At 36.6% G+C, this 26944-nt stretch overlaps 1 protein-coding gene across 3 annotated transcripts in view; it reads left to right on the top strand.

The window, feature by feature from the left end:
* Positions 1–25701, top strand: part of SLC6A15 (solute carrier family 6 member 15) — a 51410-nt gene extending 25709 nt beyond the window's left edge. For 2 of the 3 annotated variants that reach the window (XM_061125372.1, XM_061125383.1), the window contains exons 5-12: positions 909–1090; positions 8478–8588; positions 12254–12495; positions 12599–12791; positions 13665–13857; positions 16667–16826; positions 22849–23011; positions 24303–25701. In XM_061125372.1, the coding sequence (XP_060981355.1) occupies positions 909–1090; positions 8478–8588; positions 12254–12495; positions 12599–12791; positions 13665–13857; positions 16667–16826; positions 22849–23011; positions 24303–24674 (1616 nt within the window). In that variant the 3' untranslated portion in view covers positions 24675–25701. Of the gene's footprint in view, positions 1–908; positions 1462–8477; positions 8589–12253; positions 12496–12598; positions 12792–13664; positions 13858–16666; positions 16827–22848; positions 23012–24302 lie in introns of those variants that run through there. The other variant, XM_061125392.1, reaches the window with a different exon arrangement.
* The last annotated feature ends 1243 nt before the right edge of the window (positions 25702–26944 follow it).

The following is a 26944-nucleotide window of genomic DNA, read 5'->3' as shown; positions in this document are numbered from 1 at the left end:
GGTTCTGTTGCTCTATGTTTTTCTTAACTTTTAATTTTATATCCTAGAATATAAAGAATAATTCTGTAGCACTGTCTGGTAAATATCAAATGTAACATACATATGTAGTCTAAAATGTCCTAGTAGCCATATTTACAAAAAGTAAAAAGGGACAGGTGAAATACTTTATTTAATCCAATATATCCAATATATTAACATTCTAACATAGAATTAACATAAAATGGGAATGTAATAATTTACGTTGTTTTTCTCATACTAAGTCTCCAAAATCCCCTTTGTATTTTATGTTTATAGCACAAGTCTCTTGAGACTAGCTCCATTTCTAAGGGCACATATGCCAAGCAGCTAGCATTTTTGTTGGCTCTGGCCCCTGGAAGTCAGTCAGACAATTTTTGGGGGCAAAGGGGCTATAAAACTGATATGTTTTAATCAGCTTGATAAAAGCTTGTGCTTTGATGCTCAGTCTTGTCTGACTCTTTGTGACACTTTGGACTCTATAGCCTGCCAGGCTCCTCTGTCCATAGGATCTTCCAGGCAAGAATACTGGGGTGGGTTGCCATTTCCTCCTCCAGGGGATCTAACCCAGGGATGGAACCCCAATCTCCTGTGTCTCCTGCATTGAAGGCAGATTCTTTACCTGCTGAACCATCAGGAAAGCCCCTGATAAAAACCTCACACATTCCTATTTTAGAAGTGTGTAACAAGATAATCATCAAAGAGGATTCGTGTTTGTTGATTTTTTTTTCATATTTTTGCACGGGAGATTTCATTGTGGATTTAAATGCTTCTGTAGAATAGCAGTACTTTTCTAGGAAATGTTAAGAATTGATTTACAGGCTTACTGGGGGAAAAAATAGCCTCGTTACTCTTTCTAGTCTGAAATGATTGTGTTACCTTTCTTTCTACAGTTGTAGAGCCAGAATGTGAAAAAAGTTCAGCCACTACCTATTATTGGTACAGAGAAGCACTGAATATTTCCAGTTCCATTTCTGAAAGCGGTGGCTTAAACTGGAAGATGACCATCTGCCTGCTGGCTGCCTGGGTTGTGGTGTGCTTGGCCATGATCAAAGGCATTCAGTCTTCTGGAAAAGTTAGTATGTCAGAGCCCCTCCTGCTTCTGCTAAACATCTAATCTCCATTCCTGGGAACTATTCCCACCCCCGGCCCCTCTCAACCCCATGTAAATAAATCTGTCTGAGCAAGCTGCAAGTAACACTTCAATCTAGGCAGTTAATTAAAGACTGGTAAAAAGTGGTGTTTTTTTTTTTTTAAAAAAAGTGTTTAGACCAAAGAAAGGACACAAATAAAGATGTACATTTTTTTTATAGTGAAATCTAAAGTCGTTTATAATCTTTCCCTATTCTATCAAGATCTGTTTTGAATTTTTTTGTCAACACTTAACAGTCCTTTCTTTTTGCTGGTATTCAGCTGAACCTAATGTTTTAGTTGTCTGATTAGTTCCAATCATGGAAATTGGGAAATGTAGTAGAATAAAGAATTTGTTTATGTTATTTGTGTTATATCATTTTTTTCTCTGCTATAGGTGCTCTAAGGAATAGTTGCTTACAAGATTTTAAAAGTCCATTGTGGAGTGTTTCTTAACATGAGGTAGTTATAATAATCCCAACAAGAAACTTAGAGTAATATAAAAGACTAAAGGGCATGTGACCAGGACAAATGGAAAATTTTATGAGACTGTGGTTGAGAAAGACATTAAGTAAATTTTAGATACCCTAGGAAGTCAATCAGATAATTTTTTAAAAGGGTGTATTAGGAAAGTAATTGTTATTCACTATTTTGCTTTCATAGTGCATTTCCCCCTCCCCATTGCCATTGTTTTAAAGCTCTCTATTTCTTTTGTCTGTATCACAGCAGGAATTAATTTTGGTTCTTCTCTCTGCCCTGTAACAATCCATCTCTGTTGTTTTTTCTTTCCCAAGTATAGATCTGATCATATACCTTTCCAGGTTAATATATTGCCACTTACCATCATATACTGACTAATAAGAGTGGGAATAATTGTATTAAAATAGCAGCAGTAGTAATAGTGGTAATAAATGATGATGAAGATGATTCTGACAGTGATCATAGCAGGAACAATAACAGAAGCCAGTATATATTACGTATTTACTTTGCAGTAGGCATTGTGAAAAGTGCTTCATATAATTTATCCCATTAAAAAAAAAAAAAAAAGAACAAAAACCTCTAAGAAGTAATTGCTACTCTCAGACCTGCTTTACAGATTAAAAGAACAAGTTTGTGGAAACAGGTAACTAGCCCAAAGAATAAAGGTTAGTAAATGTTGGTACCTAGAGTCAAACCTAGCTCTGTCTGAAGCTAACGCCCACGTTACTGAACTGCAATGCTATAACCTCTCTCTCTGTGACAACTTTCCCCCACTAAATAGTGAACTCTTTTGGGCAAAATGTGTGTACTTTATCTTTGCTTCCTGTTGGTTCATATTTAATTAGAAATGTTTGACAGTTTTTACAGCTTGTAAATCACAGCTGATTTTACATTTAGCTTCCTAATGAAACTTCTTTACTATTTTCCTTTGCAGAAATGAATATGGTAGATAACACACCTGAGTGTTTTTTGGTCTTTTATAAATGTTAGTGTAGTCTGTGATTAAATAAGTTCAATTAGTTGGTTCCACTTGGTGTGTCTTCTATAGTGTCACAGCCCCAATATAGTCAGGTTTTAAATAAAGGAATAGATTCCTAAGCCAAATCTAACCACATTTATAGGCTTCCTAAGATAATGTCATTTGATACAATAAGAACCAACTGTGGCCAGCCAGGGAAGTCCAAACATCTCTCTGCTCAAGTCTTAATACCACATTTTGTTTTTTCTTTATCTGAGTATGTGTCTTATCATTTAAAGAAAATGCTCATACTTTTCTTATCACACATTTGGGATGTTTTTCTTATGTAAAATAGCTTTTCTAGAAAATCTAATACAATTTCTAGACTCTGTGTGATTTATTATTTCAATGAGAAGGCTTAGGGAGAGGCTAGCTTTTCAGGAGATTTTGAAGAAAAACTTTTAGTAAGCACAAATAAGAGAGAAAGCTGTAAGTAATATGAACAAAGTTATGAAAGTCTCAATGTATATTTGCTCATTCTGAACCAATCAGCTGAATACAATAAGAAATTTATGAGGAATATATGTAAAGCTCTATTTGTCTGCGAAACAAAAAAGCCTCTGAATAAACCCACCAATGCAGTATAGAGAAATATGGTTTAAGGATAATGAAGTTTAAGATTAGTACATGGGAAAAAAAAAACAACTAAGAGTATTTAGCAGCTAAAAGTCTTCGCCAACACACACACACACACAAACAGAATGCTAATTTGAAACTGCATGAATTAAGACAGGAATATGACAGTCTCATCCTCCTTTAGGTCAGGTGGGCACAAGTCAATTGAATTACACCTGTAATACTGGATTTTTACCAAAATCCTTATTTTCTCCTTTGTTATGGAGAAGAGCTATCTTAGCTTTGTAATGACAATCTTCAACTAGTTGAGAGGAATAAGCCCTCCTTATCCTGTGTGGTCACAGAGAGTAGAACCATGGTCAAATACTGGGGATTATGGAGAGTGGTGGGGTGGTGGTGATTCTTCAAGGAAAGGAAGATCTTTCGGGAATCAAGCCGGCTAACAATGAAATTAGTTGTCTGCAGTGGTAGAGACTCAGCACTAGCGGAGGTGGTCCAGTGGAGGTTGTATGGCCGCATGTCCTTTGTTGGATCCTCTGTGAAGGGGATGCCTACCTCCAGGGAGATGGATAGAAATGAGAAGCTCCAGGCTTTCTTTAAAGGTAATATTTTCTGCTGGTACTGATTTGCTATCAGTACTACTACTGTGCCAAGTAAACACTCTGCATACATTAGCTTGTTTAATCTTTCTGTCAACCAGATGATTTACATGTTCATATCCCCATTTTACTGCAAAGTTAAGCTTAGGAAGAATAAATAGAATTAAACAACTGGTAAGTAGCAGAGCTAGAACTAGGCTATGAAATCCTCAGAGAGAATGACTGTCTGAAGGTATGTTTAAACATTTTAATATAGAAAAAGAGAAAAACACCTAAATGATTTCATATGTTTACTGTTTTTCGATAGTTGAGTAGAATGAAAGTATTTTCATATAACATTTTGATTTGTAAACTTATCTCTTTTATTGAATGTCCTTGCTGTGAAAGGCTGTTCAGTTTTGGAATTCTCCAGGTTAGAACACTGGAGTGGGTAGCCTTTCCTTTCTCCAGGGGATCTTCCCAACCTAGGGATCAAACCCCGGTCTCCCACATTACAGGCGGATTCTTTACTAGCTGAACCACAAGGGAAACACTTTTAAGGCCCAGGGAGTGTTAAAACCAGCCAAATTGTTTTAGTTCCCAGTTCTTAAGGAAATTACTTAAGAGTCATTCATGTACTCACTGAACACATTTATTGAGCACCTACTATGTGCTGGACACTGATCTAACTCAGCGGTGAACAAGGCAGACAAAATAGCTGTCCTCGTGGACTCTCCATTTTAGTGGAAGAGGCAGGTAATAAATCATAAAATATTAACAGGTAACAATGCAAAAAATAAGGAGAAAGTGCTTGAGGGGTAGCATTTTACATATAGTCAATTAGATAGAATTTAAACTATTTTTAATAATATTATGCAACTGACAATTTTAGTATTCTGAGACTCACTAAATGAGAAGAATTTGGGTTTAGAAACACAAAATGGATACCTCTGTAAGATACTGACGTAAGACACATCTTTAAATCTCAGAATTAATAAGTAAATATTTAATAAGTATTTTAATAAGTAAATATTAATAGATATTTAATAATAAGTAACAAGAAAATATGTAATGAGTAAATATTTAATAAGTATTTTATTTAATAAAATAAAGTAAATATAATAAGTAAATAGTTTAATAAGTAAATCTTTTATTTAATAAAATAATAATTTACTAGTAAATAATGTCATATGTAAATATTTAATAAGTAAATATTTTACTTATAAATAGTAATAAGTAAATATTTTTTATTCTTTTGCCTGCTCACAGAAGAATAAAATTCAGGTGTGACCTACCTAATACTGCTTAAATGTTTTTATGTTTAAAATCTTGACTGTCACTTTTCTTTATGTTATATCCAACATGAAAGCTTTGTGTTCATTTTTGGACGAAACTAAGCTAGAATCTTATCCCTGAAGCCAAATGAGTGTTTTTAAGAATTCAAATACTTGCTGAATTAATAGAAGCTTGAATTGTCCAATCATATAATTAGTACATCATTTTTTTAAGTACTATAGGATAAAGGTGAGGGTTTTCTTTTTTTAAGAGAATATGTACAGAAAGGAAAAGTTCCTATGAATTGGCTCTTAATGTACAATATTTTTGAGTATCAAAGAATGTGCAAAGGATAATAGGCCACCCCACCTTTATTCACATTAGAACCTATAACTTAATGGGTGAGACAGATAATTACAGCAGAATACATGTGGGAAAGAGTTGCAAATAATAAGTGCATGATAGCATAGAGGCAGCCACTGAAATTAACCTGGATTTGGGGGAGGGCTTCACAGAGGAGGTAAATTTGGGGCCAGAGTTTGATGGTTGAAGAAGAGTTCAGCAGAAAGTTCAGAGAGAAGACACTGGAGGCATGGAAAACAGCATGTGCAAAGCCCAAAGACTGCTCAGTAACCCTGTGTAACTTTTACATACACTTTGTGCAGCTTATGGGAGGTGAGGCTTGAAAGGTTAAGTTGACTGCAGGTATTCAAGTATTTATGGACACTGGTAAAATGACTGGCTGTTGCTTAACACACAGTGTGAAGTATTTGAGGGTTTTTTAGCAGTTCATTAACACCATCAGATCTTTAGAAAGATCATTCTGGTAGTAGTGTGGGTGATGAATTTCCGAGATGGAGAGGAGAGCTGGCAGGGAAAATCTAGAGGCAAAGTGAGCAGGAAGCTAATAAAGTGACAGGTCATTGAGGATGAAAGCAAACGGGCTTGCATGAAATTTGGAGTCAGTTTGGGATCAGTTGGTTATGGGATGTGGAAAGAGAACCATATTCTGATGATTTAGAGTTGTTTAGCATGGACAAATATAGCTCCAGGAAGAATCATTTACTCTGTTAGCTTCTAATTTGAAATTATGTTAAAAATATACTGAGGTATATCATATCGATTGGAAAAAATCATTCCCAAACTATCCAGATTATTTTAGTGTGCAGCCTCCATTTTCACTTTTAAAATAAATGGCTTAACAGAAGTCCTGTTGTCACTTTGTTTAGTCACTCATCCAGGTCCGACTCTTTTGTGACCCCATGGACTACATGTAGCCCACCAGACTCCTCTGTCCATGGGATTTCCCAGGCAAGAATACTGGAGTGGGTTGCCAAAGGCACCAAATTTGAGTTCTGTTAAAGAAAAAAGACAACAACAAAAAGATGAACTATTATGCAGAAGTGAATCCACCCTTCTAGTTACCTTCAAGATTTGAAAGAAAAATCGTAAAAGGAATAGCTGCAATTCAAGTGAGACCAAGGCTACTTGAATAGATATTGTAGACCCACAAGTTTAAGGGATGCTAAAAGTAAGCAGAAAGAATGAAAAGTACTCCATCTGAAAGCATTCTGATTTTTAAAAAATCAAGAAGTGTGGATGAATGGATGCAATTTGAAACTCAGACCATTCTGAATTGATTGAAAAATTATATTTCTTTATAATTAAATTAGAATATAATTACTTTTACAGAAATATAGGTTCCTAATTATGCAGAGTTTTATCTGTAATATTTTTAATAATATTGAAATACAGTTACAAAGTATACAGAATAGAAGTGCAAATTATTGTGCTGACTTCTCTGTTGTCTGTCTGCAATTATTACAGGATTCAGTATCTCTGACCTGCCTGAGTCATCCTCTGCCCTGGCAGTTTTTCAGTTTTTTCCTCCATTCTTCTCACCTTCCCTCTATTCCTTCCCCCACAGATACATATCATATACCTAATATGTGTTAACAACTCTGTTAGATGTTTGAAATTTGGTAGTGAGCAAGGGAGAAAAGGTCCTTGCCTTCACAGAGCTTATATTTCAGTAAGGGAGACTGGAAATTAACAAGTAAACACAGACAATTTCAGCAGTGTTAAGTGCTGTCAAACCAAATCAAAACAATGTCACTGAAGGTTCATGGGACATAGGGAAGGGCATTTGGGGGCCTATTGGATGGGGAAAAAAGGCATAGTCTTGTTCTGAGTGTTCTATGAAGATTTGAAAAGATGAAGATGAGAAATAATAAAGAGGAGCAAGTCACAGGCAGGAGAGGAAAGACAATGCCTCAGACTGGAGGCACGGTCTGCTCAGACCCTGAAGCTGAAGAGCCTGGTTTCCCTTGGGGCTGGAGCTCAGGGAGGGCGGGGGGCGGGCAGGTAGGCAGCCCAGTGTCAGGCTCGGCAGGACAGCCGTCTGCATTTTGTTCCTACTGTGTTGGAGATTCCTGGAGAGCATGTACGCAGGGAATGAAATAGCCCGGGTGATGGTCTGGAAGCCAGGAAATTATAAACTGTGCAGAGCTACTTCTGGATGTTTGACTTTGACAACTGTTGGGTGGTGGGAGATAAAGATCGGTGGGGACAGCTTTGGGGGAAATCCAGGAATTTTAGAAACCACATGGAGATGTCAAGGAGGCAGTACATGTCTGGTTAGGACAGTTGCTTTTCTATGATAAACATTTGTTTAATGATGAAGACTTGTGAGGTAGAAAGTAAAACCTTTACTCTATTATTCAAGTTCTATAGGAGCCTTAACAGGGACCACTGTCTAGATGGTTTACAGAATTATAATGGAATTTTGCTTAATTTTTTTTTTAAAGAACTTTTGCTATCTAAAACTCTAAAGTAGGCACTTGTTAAGGAGTTAGTGTCCTTTTGTTTCCCTTAAATACTGCTTGTTTGTGAACTGTGAGGAATCAACAGTATTCAAGTTACATCACACCTATGGACTATTTTAAAGGAGATTAAATAAGGAAGATTTCCAATTTTTCATTATATCCCAAATAGATCTTAATGAATCACACCAATCAAGACTAATAAGCCATTCTACTAAACAATGTATTAATAGTATTAATTATTATATTATAAAAGGGTCATTTTCACAGTATGAAGATATGAAGTGAAAGTGTTAAGTCATTCAGTTGTGTTGAACTTTTTGCAACTCCATGGACTGCAGCCTGCCAGACTCCTGTCCATGGAATTTTCCAGGCAAGAATACTGGAGTGGGTAGCCATTCCCTTCTCCAGGGAATCTTCCTGACCCAGGGATCAAACCCAGGTCTCCTGCATTGCAGGCAGATTTGTTACCATCTGAGCACCAGGAAAGTCCAGTATAGAGCAGCACAAATAATCTTTAAGTATGAGAAAGAATATGGTTGTTTGTGTGTCTCACCTATTTTCATCTTTCTTTCTTTGCAGATCATGTATTTTAGTTCTCTGTTCCCATATGTGGTACTTGTATGCTTCCTAATCAGAGCGCTCCTTTTAAATGGTTCAGTTGATGGCATCCGTCATATGTTTACCCCTGAGGTATGTACTGTATTTCCAGCTAAGGCTTATGATCACAAAAGCTTTATGTTGTCAAAATATTCCCACAGTTAAATTTAAGGGATAATTGTTCGAACCTACGTACAACAATGTACGCTAAACTATTAAATTATAACTGTTATGTTAACCAGCCTAGTAAAACCAAGGCTTTTAGATATCTATAATTATATCCAACTCTCTCCAATTTTAAATGTCGCACTTCATCTAGAGTAAGTTTCACTATTTAAACTTCAGAAGTTCCTCTTTTACAATAAATTAACTTCCCATTTTTACACCGGTACAGTTTAGAACTTATCAATCTTTACTCTTCCTCTTCTATTTCAGTGGTTTTTAACCTTTTGTGACATGGACTCCTTTGGGAAAAAAAAGAAAAAACTGATAATAGGATCTTCTTACCAGAAAAAATAATGAACATATTAATTTGCTTAGCATCTTAAGAGGATGACAGAATTCCTAAAATCCATGGACCCAGACTAGGAATGCTATTGCATTCGAAATCCTGTCTTAGAAAAAATTCAAGATTTCTTGTTCTGTTTTTTTATTTTTTTCCTTTTCTTTTTTTTTTTTTTTATTTTTATTAGTTGGAGGCTAATTACTTCACAACATTTCAGTGGGTTTTGTCATACATTGATATGAATCAGCCATAGATTTACACGTATTCCCCATCCCGATCCCCCCTCCCACCTCCCTCTCCACCCGATTCCTCTGGGTCTTCCCAGTGCACCAGGCCCGAGCACTTGTCTCATGCATCCCACCTGGGCTGGTGATCTGTTTCACCATAGATAGTATACATGCTGTTCTTTTGAAACATCCCACCCTCACCTTCTCCCACAGAGTTCAAAAGTCTGTTCTATATTTCTGTGTCTCTTTTTCTGTTTTGCATATAGGGTTGTCGTTACCATCTTTCTAAATTCCATATATATGTGTTAGTATGCTGTAATGTTCTTTATCTTTCTGGCTTACTTCACTCTGTATAATGGGCTCCAGCTTCATCCATCTCATTAGGACTGGTTCAAATGAATTCTTTTTAACGGCTGAGTAATATTCGATGGTGTATATGTACCATAGCTTCCTTATCCATTCATCTGCTGCTGGGCATCTAGGTTGCTTCCATGTCCTGGCTATTATAAACAGTGCTGCGATGAACATTGGGGTGCACGTGTCTCTTTCAGATCTGGTTTCCTCAGTGTGTATGCCCAGAAGTGGGATTGCTGGGTCATATTTGTTCTGTTTTGAGGTTTTGTATTTTCAAGAATAGTATTTATATTAGTGTGTTTGGGAAGTTCTGTAATTTTTATAAATGCATATGCATTTCAAGAAAATTCCATTAGGTTTCCTAAAAGGTTCAGAACTTAAACTCTGTCATTCAACTTAGAGCTGACCTCAATGTAGGGCTCATTGAACCTGATTAATCAATCCTTGTGGACTTGTCATATTGGTTTGATAGGAAAAAATCAAAAACGTATTTGAGGTGCATATAGATTTTGGATATACACTGAAATGAAATCATACTTCGATTAGTGTGCTAACACTATCATAATCAGACAATGAGTTATAAAAACACAATCTCAATTTAGTTCAGAAATTGGAAGTTGTCTGAGGATGACTGCACCAAGCATCGTGCTGAGAGTCTCAAGTAGGAGATCTTAGCCTCCCTGGAATTGTCACTGCTGGCAGCCGCCGTGGTACTGTGAAAAAGAGGCTGTGTTTTTGAGTATCTGGTTCCAGGTTGGGTTCTGCTCATTCTCAAGTAGCAAAAATGTTGACATTGTGATCTGCTTCTCTTCTATTGTTCAAAAGTCCTGTAGAGTTGTTAGAATTCCTCAGTGAATAATTAGTTCACATTTATGAATTTCAGCTATATTATCATTTAAATTAGCCACAAATGGGCCATACTTAGTGACCACAAATATTTCCTTTTTACAATATAGGCAAAAAAAAGTTTTCTGAGTTGAAAACAACTAGCTTTGGTGTGAATTCCTGGAATATCACCTTTCTCTAAGTTGGTAATTGTTTGTGACATGATTCCAAATATTTGATGTAAATAGATATTTTAGAATATAGATACTTGAATATGACACTTTTACATGGCCCCCATGTTTAAAACTGCAATACTTGGTTAACATTTTAAATCAGAACTGGAAATAACTATTAAAATATAGTGAATTACTTCCTCAGCTCACTTTGGACTATTGATAAGATTGTTATTAGGCCATTGTAGGATGTGATAGTTAATATAATAACAATAAAAAGTTGTTAGTTTCCTTTAAATTTAAGTTGTTTATGTAAGGGAGAAAGTATCTAAGTACACAAAATATTCTCAGTGAATGCAGATTTAGTTTCTGAGTTGAAAGTAATCAGAAGGTCTTTAGTAAATAGGTATTGTCTGCCATCTAGTGAGAAAAGTAGAGAAAGACAGTTGAATGAGTTCGGTTTTCATTTGCTGATTGTGTCCAACTCTTTGAGACCTCATGGACGGCAGTATGCCAGGCCAGGCTTCCCTGTCCTTCACTATCTCCTGGAGTTTGCTCATGACCGTTGAGTCAGTGATGCCATTCAACCATTTCATCCTCTGTCACCCTCTTCTCCTCCTGCCCTCAGTCTTTCCCAGCATCAGGGTCTTTTCCAATGCTGATCAGCGTAGCTGTTACTATGGTCCACATGTTAGCAGCTATTGAGGACTCAGTGTGATTGGCAATGTGATGAGGAGTATTTACAAGCTTTGTTACTTTCATCTTTCAGTTGAGAAAAATTAAACTCAGAGTGGACAGGCCACTTACCCTAGGATGCACTATTTTTAGATTATTAAATGACTGTCTATGGGAGTCATGCTTTTAACCACATCTGGCTTTGTTCCCAATAAAGGCAATTTTATTGCAAAGGTGAAAAGAGATAAAATACCGATTTAAGTACTACTATTACTGAAATCAAAGTTAACTGTTTATTGAGGTCTTGGCCCAATATGGCTAATATTAATTGTTCCATTTAGAAGTTTTAGCTACATACAGTGATAATTGTTTAAGAAGTAAAGCAGAGTTACTTGAAAAATATGTTCAGCACAGATTCCAAACTTTAGAACTTTGAATTACTTCAATTTTCAAAGGAAAAGCTTTCAGGAAACTACTAAATGAAAGGTTAATACCTATGTGAATATGCAAAGTACAAATAGTTCAACTCTACCCAGCTTATAATTATTACCTGCTTTGGCTGTTAGATGTCACCTGAAAACACAAAACTTATGGCATTACTTAAATAAAATTTATAACTTTTATGGCTAACTGGTTTATTTTGCTTTGGAAAGAAAACAAAGACATAAATAGAAATAAGCGAAGATAGTTCATTTCTCTCTCAAATAGTCCTTTGATTTGTCCTAAAGATATTTAAAATTTCCCATATGATTTTTTTCTCCATGTAAGTAACATCTCCATCTAAAGTTTCGATAGTCTATGGTCTTTCTTATTCATTTTCCTTGTATAATTCCTCAATGAAAAATTTGTTCTTTCTCCTTAAGAACAGATAATCCTCTGTTTTGAATTACCTTTGGGAGTGTGTCATTATGATATATGTAAACGACAGAATCAACTCCTTGTAGATTATTGAGGAATAATATTTTGTAGCTGACTTCTGTTCTGTTTAATTTTAAACAGCTTGAAATCATGCTGGAACCGAAGGTGTGGAGAGAAGCCGCAGCTCAGGTGTTCTTTGCCTTAGGTCTGGGATTCGGCGGCGTCATCGCCTTTTCAAGCTACAACAAGAGAGACAACAACTGCCACTTCGATGCCGTCCTGGTGTCCTTCATCAATTTTTTTACTTCCATCCTGGCAACACTGGTGGTGTTTGCAGTTCTGGGCTTCAAAGCAACTGTCATAAATGAGAAATGCATTGCAGAGTATGGTCATCAATTACCTTTAGATTTGATGGCATAATTGTATTTGAAAAAAATCTCCTTCCCATACCCACAAGTGTTTATTAATGACATTTTTGCTTTTCAGAAATTCGGAAATGATCATCAAACTTGTGAAAATGGGTAACATTAGTCAAGATATCATTCCCCATCATATCAACTTTTCAGCTATTACTGCCGAAGATTATGACTTAGTTTATGACATCATTCAAAAAGTGAAAGAAGAAGAGTTTCCCGCGCTTCATCTCAATGCATGTCGAATTGAAGATGAGCTCAATAAAGTTAGTAGTCTACGTTTAAGTACTAAAACAATTCTCATTAACTTAAAATATGCCTTACCCAGAAGACTTCTTTTAGGAAAAGGACCTTTAAAATGCCTGTGGAAGGGCATGCGGTTTCAAAATTCATCTTTATCTCAGAGAGCGTATTTTCTTAAGTCAGAAAGGTTTGCTTTAATTTAAAAAGTAGTTTCACTGATGAAGCCACAATAATTTAAAATATGAATATAAATAAGGTGATTTTCACATAGAAAATGAAATTAGATACATTTGCTGGTATAATACTTAACACAAAACTTGAATTATGATGACCATTTACATATTGCATAATTGTTTGGACACATGAATGATATTTCCCATCTTAATAGTTGTGTTTGTTAAGTCATGATTAAATCCTTTTTCTAGCCACTGTCATATATTTGAATAAACACGATATAGGGGAACGTGAATAAGGAGCTTTGCATAAATTGTCACCTCTCTTTACTTTGCCAAAAAGGAAAATATTATGAAGAAATTGGCCATTAATCACTTGCTTTAAGATAGCTTAATGTACCTGAGACTAAACATTAAGAATCGTGTGCAGGAAGTTACAAATGAAGCCAGTATTAACACAACAATCTTAAATTCCATAAGGAAAGATTTAAATACTAACTTACTCTTGAATTTTTAAATGTTGGCTCTATCTGTGGTCTTTATGGGATAACATGATCACCCTGAATTTTGTTTAGAGGCACATTTCTTAGGAGACAACATGATGGTATCAGTGTGATTATTTCCAGTAACTGCCGCACATTATTCAGTTTCCCTGCCTTTTCATACACATAGCCAGCACTGCACGTGGCTCTGACTAACGTGGCTATTCTATATATCTTACAGGCTGTTCAGGGGACTGGTTTAGCTTTTATTGCCTTTACAGAAGCGATGACACATTTCCCCGCATCTCCCTTCTGGTCGGTGATGTTCTTCCTCATGCTGGTAAATCTAGGGCTTGGCAGCATGTTTGGAACCATTGAAGGGATCATCACACCCGTTGTGGACACTTTCAAAGTGAGGAAAGAAATCCTCACCGGTGAGCTTTTATGTATTTGACTTTCCATTGAACTGATAGCAGGTCATTTTACTCTTGGTGACTGATCAGAGATGGAAATAGGAAAAGTGTTTATATTTTTAAAATCTACTTATTAATATGTTTCAGAAGTATTTGTTATTTAGGGATTCATTTATAGTATTTATACATTGCATATTTATAATATGCAAATGAAACTGAATGTAGATAATATTATTATTAATTACTTATTAGTTATCACTTATTATATTGCTCTTTATTAGTAGTAAGGTCATTATGAAGTGCTGTTACTAGAACAAAGTCAAAGAATACAAATAATTTTGTATTCAAGTCAAATAATTATTTAAAAAAAGTTCAGATCATTGGATTTTTCAAAAGTGGATAGCTGACATTGACAAACCTAAATTTAGTTTTCATATGAAATGGCAATTGTAGCCTGATAGAAGCTAATACATCTAGGAAGTAAAGATAATAACATGATTTATCAATATTGATGGTTGTTAAGAAGTCCAATCTGCAAGCAGTTATTAAAGTACTGGCTGTGGATTGCATCGTCCTTGCATTTGAGGGATACCAAGGATGTAAGAGAAATTACAACAGAGATGCAGACATATAGGAGAACCTCTCCTCTAAGCAGAATAGAACTGATAATTAAAATCAACATGGGTAGATAAAACTTATATCATGTAATATACTGACAGCATGATAAAGACTTTACATGTTCTGCGAATTAAGAAGCAGCAAAGATCATCTAAACATATGAGGGAACTATCAGCAGAAGGCATGGAAATTGAATGAGAAAGGGCAAGGGTCTTCTCAGGGGTCAGAGGATAGTTTTAGTTAGTAAGCACACCCAAACAGAGACAAAGGAAGCAGCGAGGAAGCTGCCAGACCAGAGTGCAGCGACAGTGTTGGTAAGTGATGCAAAAACTAATTGGGAAAAAAACATACAGATGATCTTGACTGCGCTCTGTGTTTCGTTCTGAAAGATTCAGTAGTCACTGGGGTGGCAATCACTCTCCAGTGCATATATGCCCTGATCACTCATTGCTCTGTATAGTGTGTGTCCAAACAATTTCAGCAGCTTGTCGCATACATACATCTAGATTTCTTTAATTCAGTTGGATACAAAGGAGAAATGTCTCTTCCTTTTCCTGAAAGGCACGCTCTGCTTCTGCAGTTTCTATTTATTTTAAGGCTATCAATATCCTCTGACATGCAGACTAAATAGCTGTCATCTTTGCTGCTTTCCTCATCATGCCCTCTATCTCAACCCCCCTGATATAAGAGGGCTTGCAAAATGAAGGGAACAGCAACAGTGTGGGGGGAAAAACACACATGGGAGTATTTGCCAACCCCCAGTGGAAGGCTTAGTAGACCAGAGTAAAGAGGAATATACTCTCCACTCCCTCTACCTGTATTTTGGGATCACACTTTTACTTCAAGTCATTTACCTTGAGGAAATGTTCCCCCATCACCTTTGTCAAATGTTTTTGTCTCCTTTGGTATGACAGTAGGACTTAGATCTAAGTTACTTATTATCTGTTCCTCTCAGCGTGTCAGCGAAGCTCTCCAGGTCTGTCCCACCTAGAGTACACCTTCTTCCTACTTACACTATGATGCAATTAGGCGAGAGTGAGTGTGATACAGACCATGGTTCAAATCTAAGCTCTGCTACTTCCATCCTGAGACTTTGAGTATGATTTGCTATGACAAGCATTTAAATATTTTAATATGTGTTAGAATGCTCTTAATGCTTTTCCTTCTCTACCTGATGTGTTTATATATAATATTCACTTATGGACGATGTAACTCATACCACTAGCCTAGCACTCACAAGATGAAGGAAATGGCTTAATTTAACCCATACTTATTGAGATTGCTAGGGAGCCTCCATTGGGTGGAACCCAGGGATGCCTGTTTTCTCTCCTTCTCAACTGCCTCCACCTGCCCCACTTCTGTTACTTTTACTCACTTCTGCTAATAGGGAGTTGAGAAAGACAGCCCAGTCATCTCTTATTTTTGAGGGCTTCTCTGCTAACATGCATGAGAGAATAAAGAGTCTAACAAAAATATGTGAGTAGTGTACGGATTCCAGAATTCTCTCTCAATTTCTACAGTAATGGTATCTGGTTGGAAGTTTCTGCATCTTTCTGCAGTACTCCTCCAGAAACTCCCTTTAGACTCTTCTTCTTAGTTAACTGGAGAATCTGGTTGCCCATCCCTGTCATAACTGTGTTTCCAACTCATCTGCCCAGACAATATCAAGGTAGAGAGTGGGTTACTGCTAAGGGGTCAAACTTTTATTTTTTGTTATGCTTTAACAATAATCATATTTCAATCAAATATCAAAATGTATGTTATCATAGTCTTATAAGGCACATTCATCTCATGATTAATTTGAAATTTCAATATTGCTTCCAATTAAAAGTAGGAATTACCTGTGAATATTTGTTGCCTGAAAAGGTCACTTTTCTATTAATAATGAGACATGGGTATGGAGATTTATACTATTATTATCTTCTCTGTTTTGCCTCGTTTGTTATTTGGGCTTGGTACATACATTTCCACAGACTCAAGGAGATTAATTGAGTTACTGTCTAACAATGAATTCATATTAAATCCAGGGCTAAATTCAGGTAACTAATTGCCAATATATTCCATGGTATCAGGAAAAGTATCCTATTCATAATACTGACAACTTATAAAAAGGAAAAAAAACAAAGTGCATGTAATAATTTATAATACAGTTTAAAAGAGTTGATTCTGACAAGGTCTTATATATTTTTTAAAATTTATTCCTTTTATTCAGTTATCTGCTGTCTTCTGGCATTTTGTATTGGCCTCATATTTGTGCAGCGCTCTGGAAACTACTTTGTTACAATGTTTGATGACTATTCTGCAACTCTGCCTCTGCTAATTGTCGTCATTTTGGAGAATATTGCTGTATCCTTTGTTTATGGCATAGATAAGTAAGTATATTCTCTTATGCATCCATTTTACATCTCTGCTTTGGAAAGACTAATTGTTAATATGTATCTCACTTAGAAGAGGAGAGAAATGACTGGAGAAAAAATTTCCTTGCTACAAAAATCAAATCTGCAGGCTTTTCTCCATTCAACAGTTTTAACAAAGCAGATCTCCTTATTAGGTGATGAGATAGAACGGTGTAGATGGTAATGAGGTTTAGGATTCTGGAGCTTTGATTTAATTCTGGTTATCAAATAGGAACTTTCAAGAACTTGTGTATATTGGCTAAGTTCCAAGAATCTTGTTAAGTCGTTTTGAGCCATTGTTATCTCCGTTTCACACATAAGAAAATGCAGGCTTAGTGAGACAGCGAGTGACTTGCTCATCACACACCTGCAGAGAGGCAGAGCTGGGACTCATGGCCGTTTCTGCGCTGGGCTGCGTTTAGTCACTCAGTCGTGTCCGACTCTTTGTAACCCCATGGACTGTGGTCCACCAGGCTCCTCTGTCCATGGGGATTCTCTAAGCAAGAAACTGGAGTGGGTTGCCATGCCCTCCTCCAGAGGATCTTCCCAACCCAGGGATTGAACCCAGGTCTCCTGCATTGCAGGCAGATTCTTTACCATCTGAGCCACCACAGAAGCCCATTTTTACTTAACTCTAAAGTCTGTACTTCTAATTATGTTGCCAACCTGTTTTATTAGACGGATTTTATTTTGTTATGCTATAAAATGCCTTATTTTATCATGTTACACAATGTTTTGTGTAGCAGAATCATTTTGGGAAGATATATATATATATATATATGTGTATATATATATATATATATGTGTGTGTATATATATATATGTAGTGAATGCTATATATATCTTGAAGCAGTGATATATATATATATATACACACATACGTCTATGTATATATATGTCTTGAAGCAGTATATATATATACATATATGTACATATATATATATCACTGCTTCAAGATATATATAGCATTCACTATACGTAACGTATTTATGGAGTCATGACTTGAATTCACTAGGTGCCTAAATCTTTAAATTATATACCTGCTTGGTCTGAAAAGTATATAAACTTGTGTGAAATGAAGCATTTGAGTAACTCAGAATAAAAACATTTCTGGAGGCCTTGTCCAATATTGTTTAAATTTGTTGTCTTCAGGTAGCATGTGTGGATTAAGGCAATAAGATCATCAAGCTTATTAGAGGTTTCTCTGATGCAGGAATAAGTTCACTGAATGAGGACCAGAGTAGAGTCCTCTTCAACAACGTAAAGAACTTTATTGTACTAAGTGAGCTTTGTGACAAAACTTAGAGAATATTTTATTACTGTTAAAAGCTCCAGGCAAGCAAAGGTAGGGAAACTTACATTTAATGATCATGTACTAAATAGCAATAGTAGTAATAGTTGTATATTGTTTAGTTGCTAAGCTGTGTACAACTCTTGCAACTCCATGGAGTATTACTACATCAAAATAAAATGGCTACACAGCCAAAGAAATGATCAAGAAAATAAAAAAGTAACCTATTGAATGAGAAAAATATTTGCAAATCAAATATCCAATAAGGGGTTAATATTCACAATGTATAAGGGCTTATAACTCAGTAGCAAAAAAATAAATAAATAAATAAATAAACAAATCAATTAAACAATGGACAAAGGATCTGAATTTTTCCAAAGAATATATACAGATGATCAACAGATACATGAAAAGTTGTCAACATCACTAATCATCAGGGGAATGCTGTATGCATTGTCTTAATCCTCATAACAGTATTCTGTGGTGACTAATATTACTCATATCACAGATGTAAAATTGGCCTGCCTTGTATAGGAGGACACAGTATCTTAGTTGTAGAGCCAGGACTTTTAACTTTAATTTCAAAACCAGATGTTTCTATAGTCTACTGAGCTACCCCCAACTCCTCACCTGCACTGTGTTGGAATTTGATATTGTTATTGGACTGATCTATGGATCAGTAGGATCATAATTTAGTTTTCCATTTAGACTTTTCATCATTTACAACAGGCATAATGGTGAATATTTCTTTTTAGTAGTTCCTAAATAGTAATTATAACATCAAGATGAATAATATTACTAATACTTGCATCTATAAATTTCTGCTGTTTGTAAGATAGTGTGCTTTGCATATATTGTCTATGTGCCTAAAAGTAACTCTCCAAGATGGGTATTATCTTTCTTGAGAATGCCAAAAATGAAGTTCAGAAGGACTAAGATATACATTTAGAAATTATGGAGGTATGATTTGAAACCAGATCTGTTGGTCTCTAAAGCTCATATCTTGTCCAAGGAGCACAATTAGAATTCTCCCGTTTAAAATGCTCTTATTTAATTACTTTTCCCTCCTTTAAATGCCTGCAGGAATCTTATGCTCTTCCTGTTCACCTTCAGTAATGTCATGAACTCAGTTCTGCTCTGTCATCTGCCATGTTTACCTAAATTTCCAGAGACAGGGTTGAGAGAAAGAAGCCTTCCAAAACGTAAATGTTTGAGATAGCAAATTCAAATGCAGAAAAAGAAATATTGTATGGGCTTCCGTGTAGCTCAGTCGGTAAAGAATCTGCCTGCGCTACAGAAGACCTGGGTTTGATCCCTGGGTTAAGAGATTAGGCAGAAAAATAATTGAGAGAAAATGAGAAGGAAGATCCTGTGATGCTGAAAGTGATGGCTGCATAGATTGCATTTCCCCAAGTTTCCTTTTTAAAATGAAGGAGAAAAAGAATGACTAGAAAGCAAAACCAAATACCCATGGACACCGGAAAGAAGATATTCCCGTGAACCCTCAAATATGAAAGGTTGGGACAAACCACTGGCAGCCACAGAACCTGTGTGGTATCACACCTGTGTGGGTGATGGTAGCGGATACACAGCTGGGCCTCTGACACCTCTCTACTCACCCCCAGGTCCTCCCTGCAATGTGTGGTAGGCTGATTAACATGAAGATAGTGAGCAAAACTGGGAGAAATAGTATCTTTGCCCTCATTTAGCAGAATGCAGAGGGATCTCAACACAACAAGATCATCAGTGCTGGAACAATCTGGTCTCTAAAAACTTGAAATGAACAACCCAAAGTTCTCTTCCAAGATAAAGCTTTGCACTGAGGGCAAAGTGGTGGGAGCAAAACCTGAGCTGAGCAGGAGATAGGTAGTGGAGGCTTTGGAAAAGGAAGTCCAAGTGAATATGAGAACGAGAGCAGAGGTTTAAAAAAAACAGCTAAGAAATTATGAGGCCACCTTCTTTGAGCTTCCCTGGTGGCTCAGATGGTAAAGTGTCTGCCTACAATATGGGAGACCCAGGCTCGATCCCTGGGCCGGGAAGATCCCCTGGAGAAGGAAATAGCAACCCACTCCAGTGTTCATGCCTGGAAAATCCCATGGACCAAGGAGCCTGCCGGGCTACAGCCCATGGGGTTGCAAAGAGTCAGACATGACTGAGCGACTTCACTTTCACTTTCCAAAAATAGAGAGGAGGGGCTTCCCTGGTGGTCCAGTGCTTGAGAGCCTGCCTGCCAATGCAGGGGACACAGGTTCAGTCCCTGGTCCAGGAAGACCCCACATGCCGAGGGGCAGCTAAGCCTGTATGCCACAGCTACTGAGCTCACATGCTACAGAGTCTGTGCTCCACAAAGGGATGAGAAGCCCACACACTGCAACTAGTAGTCTCTGCTCGCCGCAACTAGAGAAAGTCCGTGCAGCACCGGAGACCCCAATGCAGCCAAAAATAAGTAAATAATTTTTTTAAAAAAATAAAGAAGAAATGCCCATCTATCCTTCCCTCTCCAAAATTCAGGAAATGTGATTTCACTTAAATGTGGTTAAATCATAAAAAAAGTCATTAAACAAAGCAGAAAGGAGCAGAATAATATCCCTTCAGATAAGAAATCCACACAAGCAAAACAGATGGAAAACTAGTAATATTTCCAAATGAAGTTGAAATAAATGTTGAAAAATGACAGAAGCCACAAAAGAAGAGCATATATCAGTTATTTTAAAATTGAGAAATATAATAATTAGAGACAAGGGAGATTTGAAAACAGAGGTGATAAGACTCAGGAAATAATTGTGGATAACAGAAAAATCGCTTAATAAATGAAGTCAAATTAAAACAAAAACAATAAGTACAATATATATCTCCTCAAGAATTAAAAGCTAGAAAGGAGGAATACTTTTTAAAATCAAAAAGAAATAAGTAAGGATAAGAAAATGAATAGAAACAGCAGTTAAGCAAATATGATTCAACATTTGTACAATGAGGACCTCTAAATGCAGGGGTTGGGAAATAACTCTAAAAACTATAATTAAAGAAACATACCTCTGTGGGAGAAGGCGAGGGTGGGATGTTTCAAGAGAACAGCACTGAAACATGTATAATATCTATGGTGAAACAGATCACCAGCCCAGGCTGGATGCATGAGACAAGTGCTCGGGCTGGTGCACTGGGAAGACCCAGAGGGATGGGGTGGGGAGGGAGGTGGGAGGGGGGATCGGGATAGGGAACACATGTAAATCCATGGCTGATTCATGTCAATGTATGGCAAAAACCACTACAACATTGTAAAGTAATTAGCCTCCAACTAATAAAAATAAATGAAAAAAAAAAAGAAACATACCGAAGCAAATAACTTGAGTGTTGAAAGGGCAGATAATACAGTTGGAAAAAACAGACATAAAGGCTGACAGCAGGACAAAGCCTAGGATGTTACTTGGAGACAAAAAAAAAAAAAAAAAAAAAACAGAAAGCATGCAGGTAAAAACAGTACAAATTATTTACAAGGGAAAAATCTGATGGTCAACAAAATTTTTGTAACAATCTTACATAGACATATTTATGATTTTCAAAGAAAGAAAATGTAAACTAAGATTTTAAATTCAGCTGACCTGACATTCAAATATAGTGACCACAGATAATTTTAAACATGCAAGAAATTAGGGAATATAGTTACTGTGATCCCTTTTTGAAGAATCTACTGGAGAACTAGCTAAGCTAGACAACCAAAAAGTCTACAGAAACATTAGTACAAGACTGGTGGATGGGCAGTACTATTTTATCTCGAGTTAAACATTAAGGGATATAAGCTAGTAAGTAATGGCGACATGCTCCTGACAGTGTTAACATCACATAGCTCTAAAGTGTGAATTTGGGGAACTCCTTGGTGGTTCGGTGGTTAGGACTTGGTGCTCTCACTTCTGGAGCCCTGGGTTTGATCCCTGTTCTGCGAACTAAGATCCCACAAGCCATGCAGCCAAAAAAGAAAAAAAAAAGCAAGTCTTATTTCAGGTATGTATCAATAACTTGACTTTAAAAAACAAATGCATAAGTCTAATCATTACTCAGTCTAAGTGCTAATTCACAGGAAATAGGAGGATCCGATGCACTTGTGAAGCCAACAGTGTGGGGATGCAATTATTAACAGCAAAATCTAAATTGTGGGAAACTACGGGACAGAGTGCCCGGCTCATTTAAAAAAAGAATGATAGAAATGACACAGAGATGTAGGAGGCACTTAGCAGAGATGAAAGGACTTAAGAAAAAAAAAGACTCATAATGTATGGACCCTCTTTCAATTAAATGACACTGGACTGAAAGAAATGAGAGTTCGGATCAGTTGGATTGGATGATGTGAGTTAATTATCTCCAAATTAAAAAAAAGAGAGAGAGAAACAGGGAAATTTTAATGTATTGCAAATATTGTGTTCATAGCATGGAAGGTCATCAGTTGGAGGAGACTTTCCAATAATTGGCTTAAGGGGACTTCCTCCAAGTGAAAAGTACAGTACACTGGTTCCATTTTACATTATAAATATTCTTAATTGATAAGTCATCTTCAGTATGACTTTTAGATTCAGTATAAAGTGTCATGGGGTATCATGTTTAACCCTGGTCAAAACATTGATATAATGCACATTTTAAAGGACATTTAGTTTAGCATATTTTAATATAGCCACCTTAACTTGAGGAATAATTAAATTCTTTCTTTCTATTTAGGTTTATGGAAGACCTAAAGGATATGCTGGGCTTTGCTCCCAATAGATATTACTACTATATGTGGAAATATATATCTCCTCTAATGCTGTTATCACTGCTAATCGCTAGCATTGTGAATATGGGATTAAGTCCTCCTGGCTATAATGCATGGATGGAAGATAAGGTAAAATAAAAAGAAGAAAGTCAGATAAAAGAATACACAAAATATCATTTTAGAGGTTTTTGGCTTTCACTTTTTTCAGTATAGTTTGCTGTTTAATGGGTGGTACTGCTTTTATGCAGGGATCTTAAGATTTATATTTTGTTTGGCCCCAAATATGTATGTTTTTTTATTTGTAGTGAATATTTTTAGTACATAAGAAACATTGACTTGGACCTCATTAAAGTAATTTTATCCATGTTACTGTAGATGGACCAATAATTATTTAGGCTTTTGATGCTAGAGAACATATTGATCAAACCACCAGAAATTTTTCCTGCATAAATTTATGAAATGATATTTGAGACACTCTATACCAATGAAAATATGCATCAACCATGTAGACATAATTTAAATAAATATTGAAGTAGAGTTTTGCTGTAACTGTCTTCTATTAGCCATGAATATTCAGTTTCTGCTCTCAAGTTGCATTTCTGTTCTCAAGTTCTCAAGTTGCAAGCTACATCGTAATGCAGTCACAAGATAGATATTATCTATTAGAAAATCAGAATGCTTATTTTTTAGAGCTACCTCTGACCTTTATTCTATGGTCACTAATTCTATATAACAACAACTCAATTCATGACTATTCTAAAAAAATAAGTCTTCTATCCTTTATCAAAACCCTTGGGGACAAATGTAGTTCAAAATTTAATTTCAGATTCTAGAAAGGTAATGTGGAGAAGGAAATGGCAACCCACTCCAGTATTCTTGCCTAGAGAATCCTGTGGACGGAGGAGCCTGGTGGGCTGCCGTCCATGGGGTCGCAGAGTCGGACACGACTGAAGTGACTTAGCATCCAGCAGCAGCAGCAGCAGAAAAGTAATGTGGCACATACAACAGGTGTCTGTTGCTTAGTAACAGTGACCCACAATATAATGACTGAAAGCAGTGCTGACTTATTATTTCTTAGGGTTTTGTGGATAAGGTGGATGATTCTTCTCTGGGTCTTGCTTGAGTCAACACATGCAGTTGACTAAACTTGGAGAGCTGGGCTCTCTCTATGTGAGCTTTCGTTCTTGACTTCTTCCAGGCATTATGGGCTCAGGGCAGCGTCTAAGGCACAGAGGCAGAAATCATCAGGCTTTTAAGGCTTTTCTTTGGAAGTTGCTTACTCTCGCTTCCACAGCGACTTACTAATCAGTCACAAGACTAGCCCAGATTCTTTGCTTATAAACCTGAGATAAATATAATTTTTTTTCATGTCCCTGCAGAGAACGCTAGAAGATTAATAATTATTTTTTGACTTTAATAGGCATCTGAGAAATTTCTGAGCTACCCAACGTGGGGGATGGTCATCTGTATCTCTCTGATGGTCCTGGCAATACTGCCCGTCCCGGTTGTCTTCATCATCCGCCGCTGCAACCTAATAGATGATAGTTCTGGTAATTTAGCATCTGTCACCTATAAGAGAGGAAGGGTCCTGAAGGAGCCTCTAAACTTAGAGGGAGATGATGCAAGCCTCATTCATGGCAAGATATCAAGCGAGTTGTCCTCTCCAAATTTCGGTAAAAATATTTATCGAAAACAGAGTGGATCACCAACTCTGGATACAGCTCCCAACGGACGCTATGGGATAGGGTACTTGATGGCAGACATGCCAGACATGCCGGAATCTGACTTGTAGCTGGAGGTGGGGGGTGGGGGGTGCAGAAATCAGTGAGTGTTATTTGGTTCATTTTTTATTAATGAACATTGGCTCTACTAAGAGAAGTGTCAGACTTCGCTTATCAGAGGGCGATCTCAGGTGTTCCGTGGCTGTGATCTTTAATCCTAATGGTAAGGGTAAATTCAGCTTGACCATTCCTTTGGATTCTTCGGTTTACATTTGAGCAGAAAGAGTCACAGACAAAGCGTACAATAACTGACTGAGGTCCACATTGGTCGGAAGTTTTAAAAATACTCCTGGCATTTTTCTTTTCCAGGGATTCCTATCTCTAAAAAAAAAAAAAAAAAACAGGTGTTACCTCAGTTGCTAACAATTTCTGGATGTCATGCTATGGGCAACTCAAAAATGGTGTACTTCAAAATTGATTAAGTTTGCCTTCAGGGTAACCCCCAGGATTAAAATGAACAGTTCTGTAAGCTGGTGCCGCTCAGCACACTTCCATGAACATATCGTGTAGATAGGCTGCACTTACTTTGGTAGCATTGATACCTTCTTAGGCTATTAGTTGAAGAAAACTGCAAAGTATTTTCTTATGTAATAGCTGTCTAGAGCAATAGTATCACAGAATAAGAAGGCACTGATGCTGGGATGAAAGGTGAAATTCGGAAGTGACTGGGGATCATGTGTGTGAAGGCTGTATATTTTGTGTAAAATCCATGTGTGTGAAAATGAATTAAGAATGAGTCACTCAGCACTCTCAAGAATTATGCTGATTCCGCATTTTTCTATGCCGTGTGCCTAAAAACCTACTTGATATTTATTGTGGTTTCAAGATTACTCATAGTATATTTCTATAATATACTCGCAATGTATATAGCTGTATATTAGTACTCTAAGTACTGATTTGAAAACTTGAAGCAAGATGGCATTTTATTTCATATCTTTCTGTTTTGCTTCTGTTTTATGCAAATATAAATCCTTTTTTAAGTGATTGTTAAAATTGTATGGCATTACATTTTAAGCAACAAATAAAGTTCAAAAATGATGTTTGTTTCCCTCATTGATTTTTCTTGTGCTACCTGAATGGGATTGTCTTGCATCTCTGTCAGCACTTAGGCATTTCATAATAATTAATCATCACATTCCGAGTGGGATTAATAGATTGACTAACAGAATTACCACTTTAGGGACAAGAGAAAAGGAGAGTATTATGGCTAACTGGTGTTCTAATGTAGTCTCACGGGCTTCCCAGGAGGCTCAGTGGTAAAGAATTCACCTGCAATTCGGGAGATGTAGTTCAGTCCCTGGGTTGGGAAGATCCCCTGGAGTAGGAAATGGCAATGCACTCCAGTATTCACGTCTGGGAAATCCCATGCACAGAGGAGTCTGGTGGGCTACAGTCCATGAGATCACGAAAGAGCTGGATGAGACTGAGCAACTGAACAACAGTAATAACTATACAGTCTCACAGTTCTTGGAAAAATACTTATAGGCTCCCAGGAAATCACATGCAGAGGTGACTGCCTGCTCGATCGGTATTGTCTCTGAAGTGTAAAAAAGTTATGATGATTTCTATGAAACTGTTGTATATATGAGGTTGGATGAGGCAGAACTCCGTTGAGTGTCATCTAGTTAAAAAGATTTTATTTAACTGTCCTACCACTATATTGGTCATATTTTAAAAATAATGATGGATAAAGCAGCAAAAGAGGAGAGAGAGTGTATACACTGAATCCATTGATTTATTTTGACCAAATAGTCTTCATCTGCTATGGAATATACTAACAGACTGCATCACTGCATTTTATAATTTCACTGGTGAATAAAACTTAATTTTTTTTTGCATCTTCACTAATACAGTATTTTGTTTCACTTCAATATTTTATAGATAGGCAGTATATGCACATTATATGGACTCAAAAATTGTCATAATTCAGTGTAAATTAAATTCCCCCTTCAAAATTTCTCCTTGTCACCCATTTCCCATCCTTGAAGGCAACCTCCATTACCAGTTTCTTCGGTGTCTTTGTGGAGATGCTCAACATATACTCTTTATATAATGACAGCATTCTGCATTCTTCCCTATGAATCTTACTTATTTCAAGAAATAATTTATTTTCTACAGTGTTTCATGTGAAGGCACATAAATCTGCCTCTTTATTTCAGAAGTTGAGGTAATATAAATTATGTTTGTTTTCATCTTGAAACAGTGTTTTCTTCCATAAGCTATCCCAATGTTAGAACTGCTGTAGCAAATGCCTACTTTACCTGCCAACTTTTAGCTTAAC

This window comes from Dama dama, chromosome 3 (genome assembly GCF_033118175.1).
Source record: "Dama dama isolate Ldn47 chromosome 3, ASM3311817v1, whole genome shotgun sequence".
NCBI classification, from domain to species: domain Eukaryota; kingdom Metazoa; phylum Chordata; class Mammalia; order Artiodactyla; family Cervidae; genus Dama; species Dama dama.
This window is presented reverse-complemented; position numbering and strand designations above follow the sequence as displayed.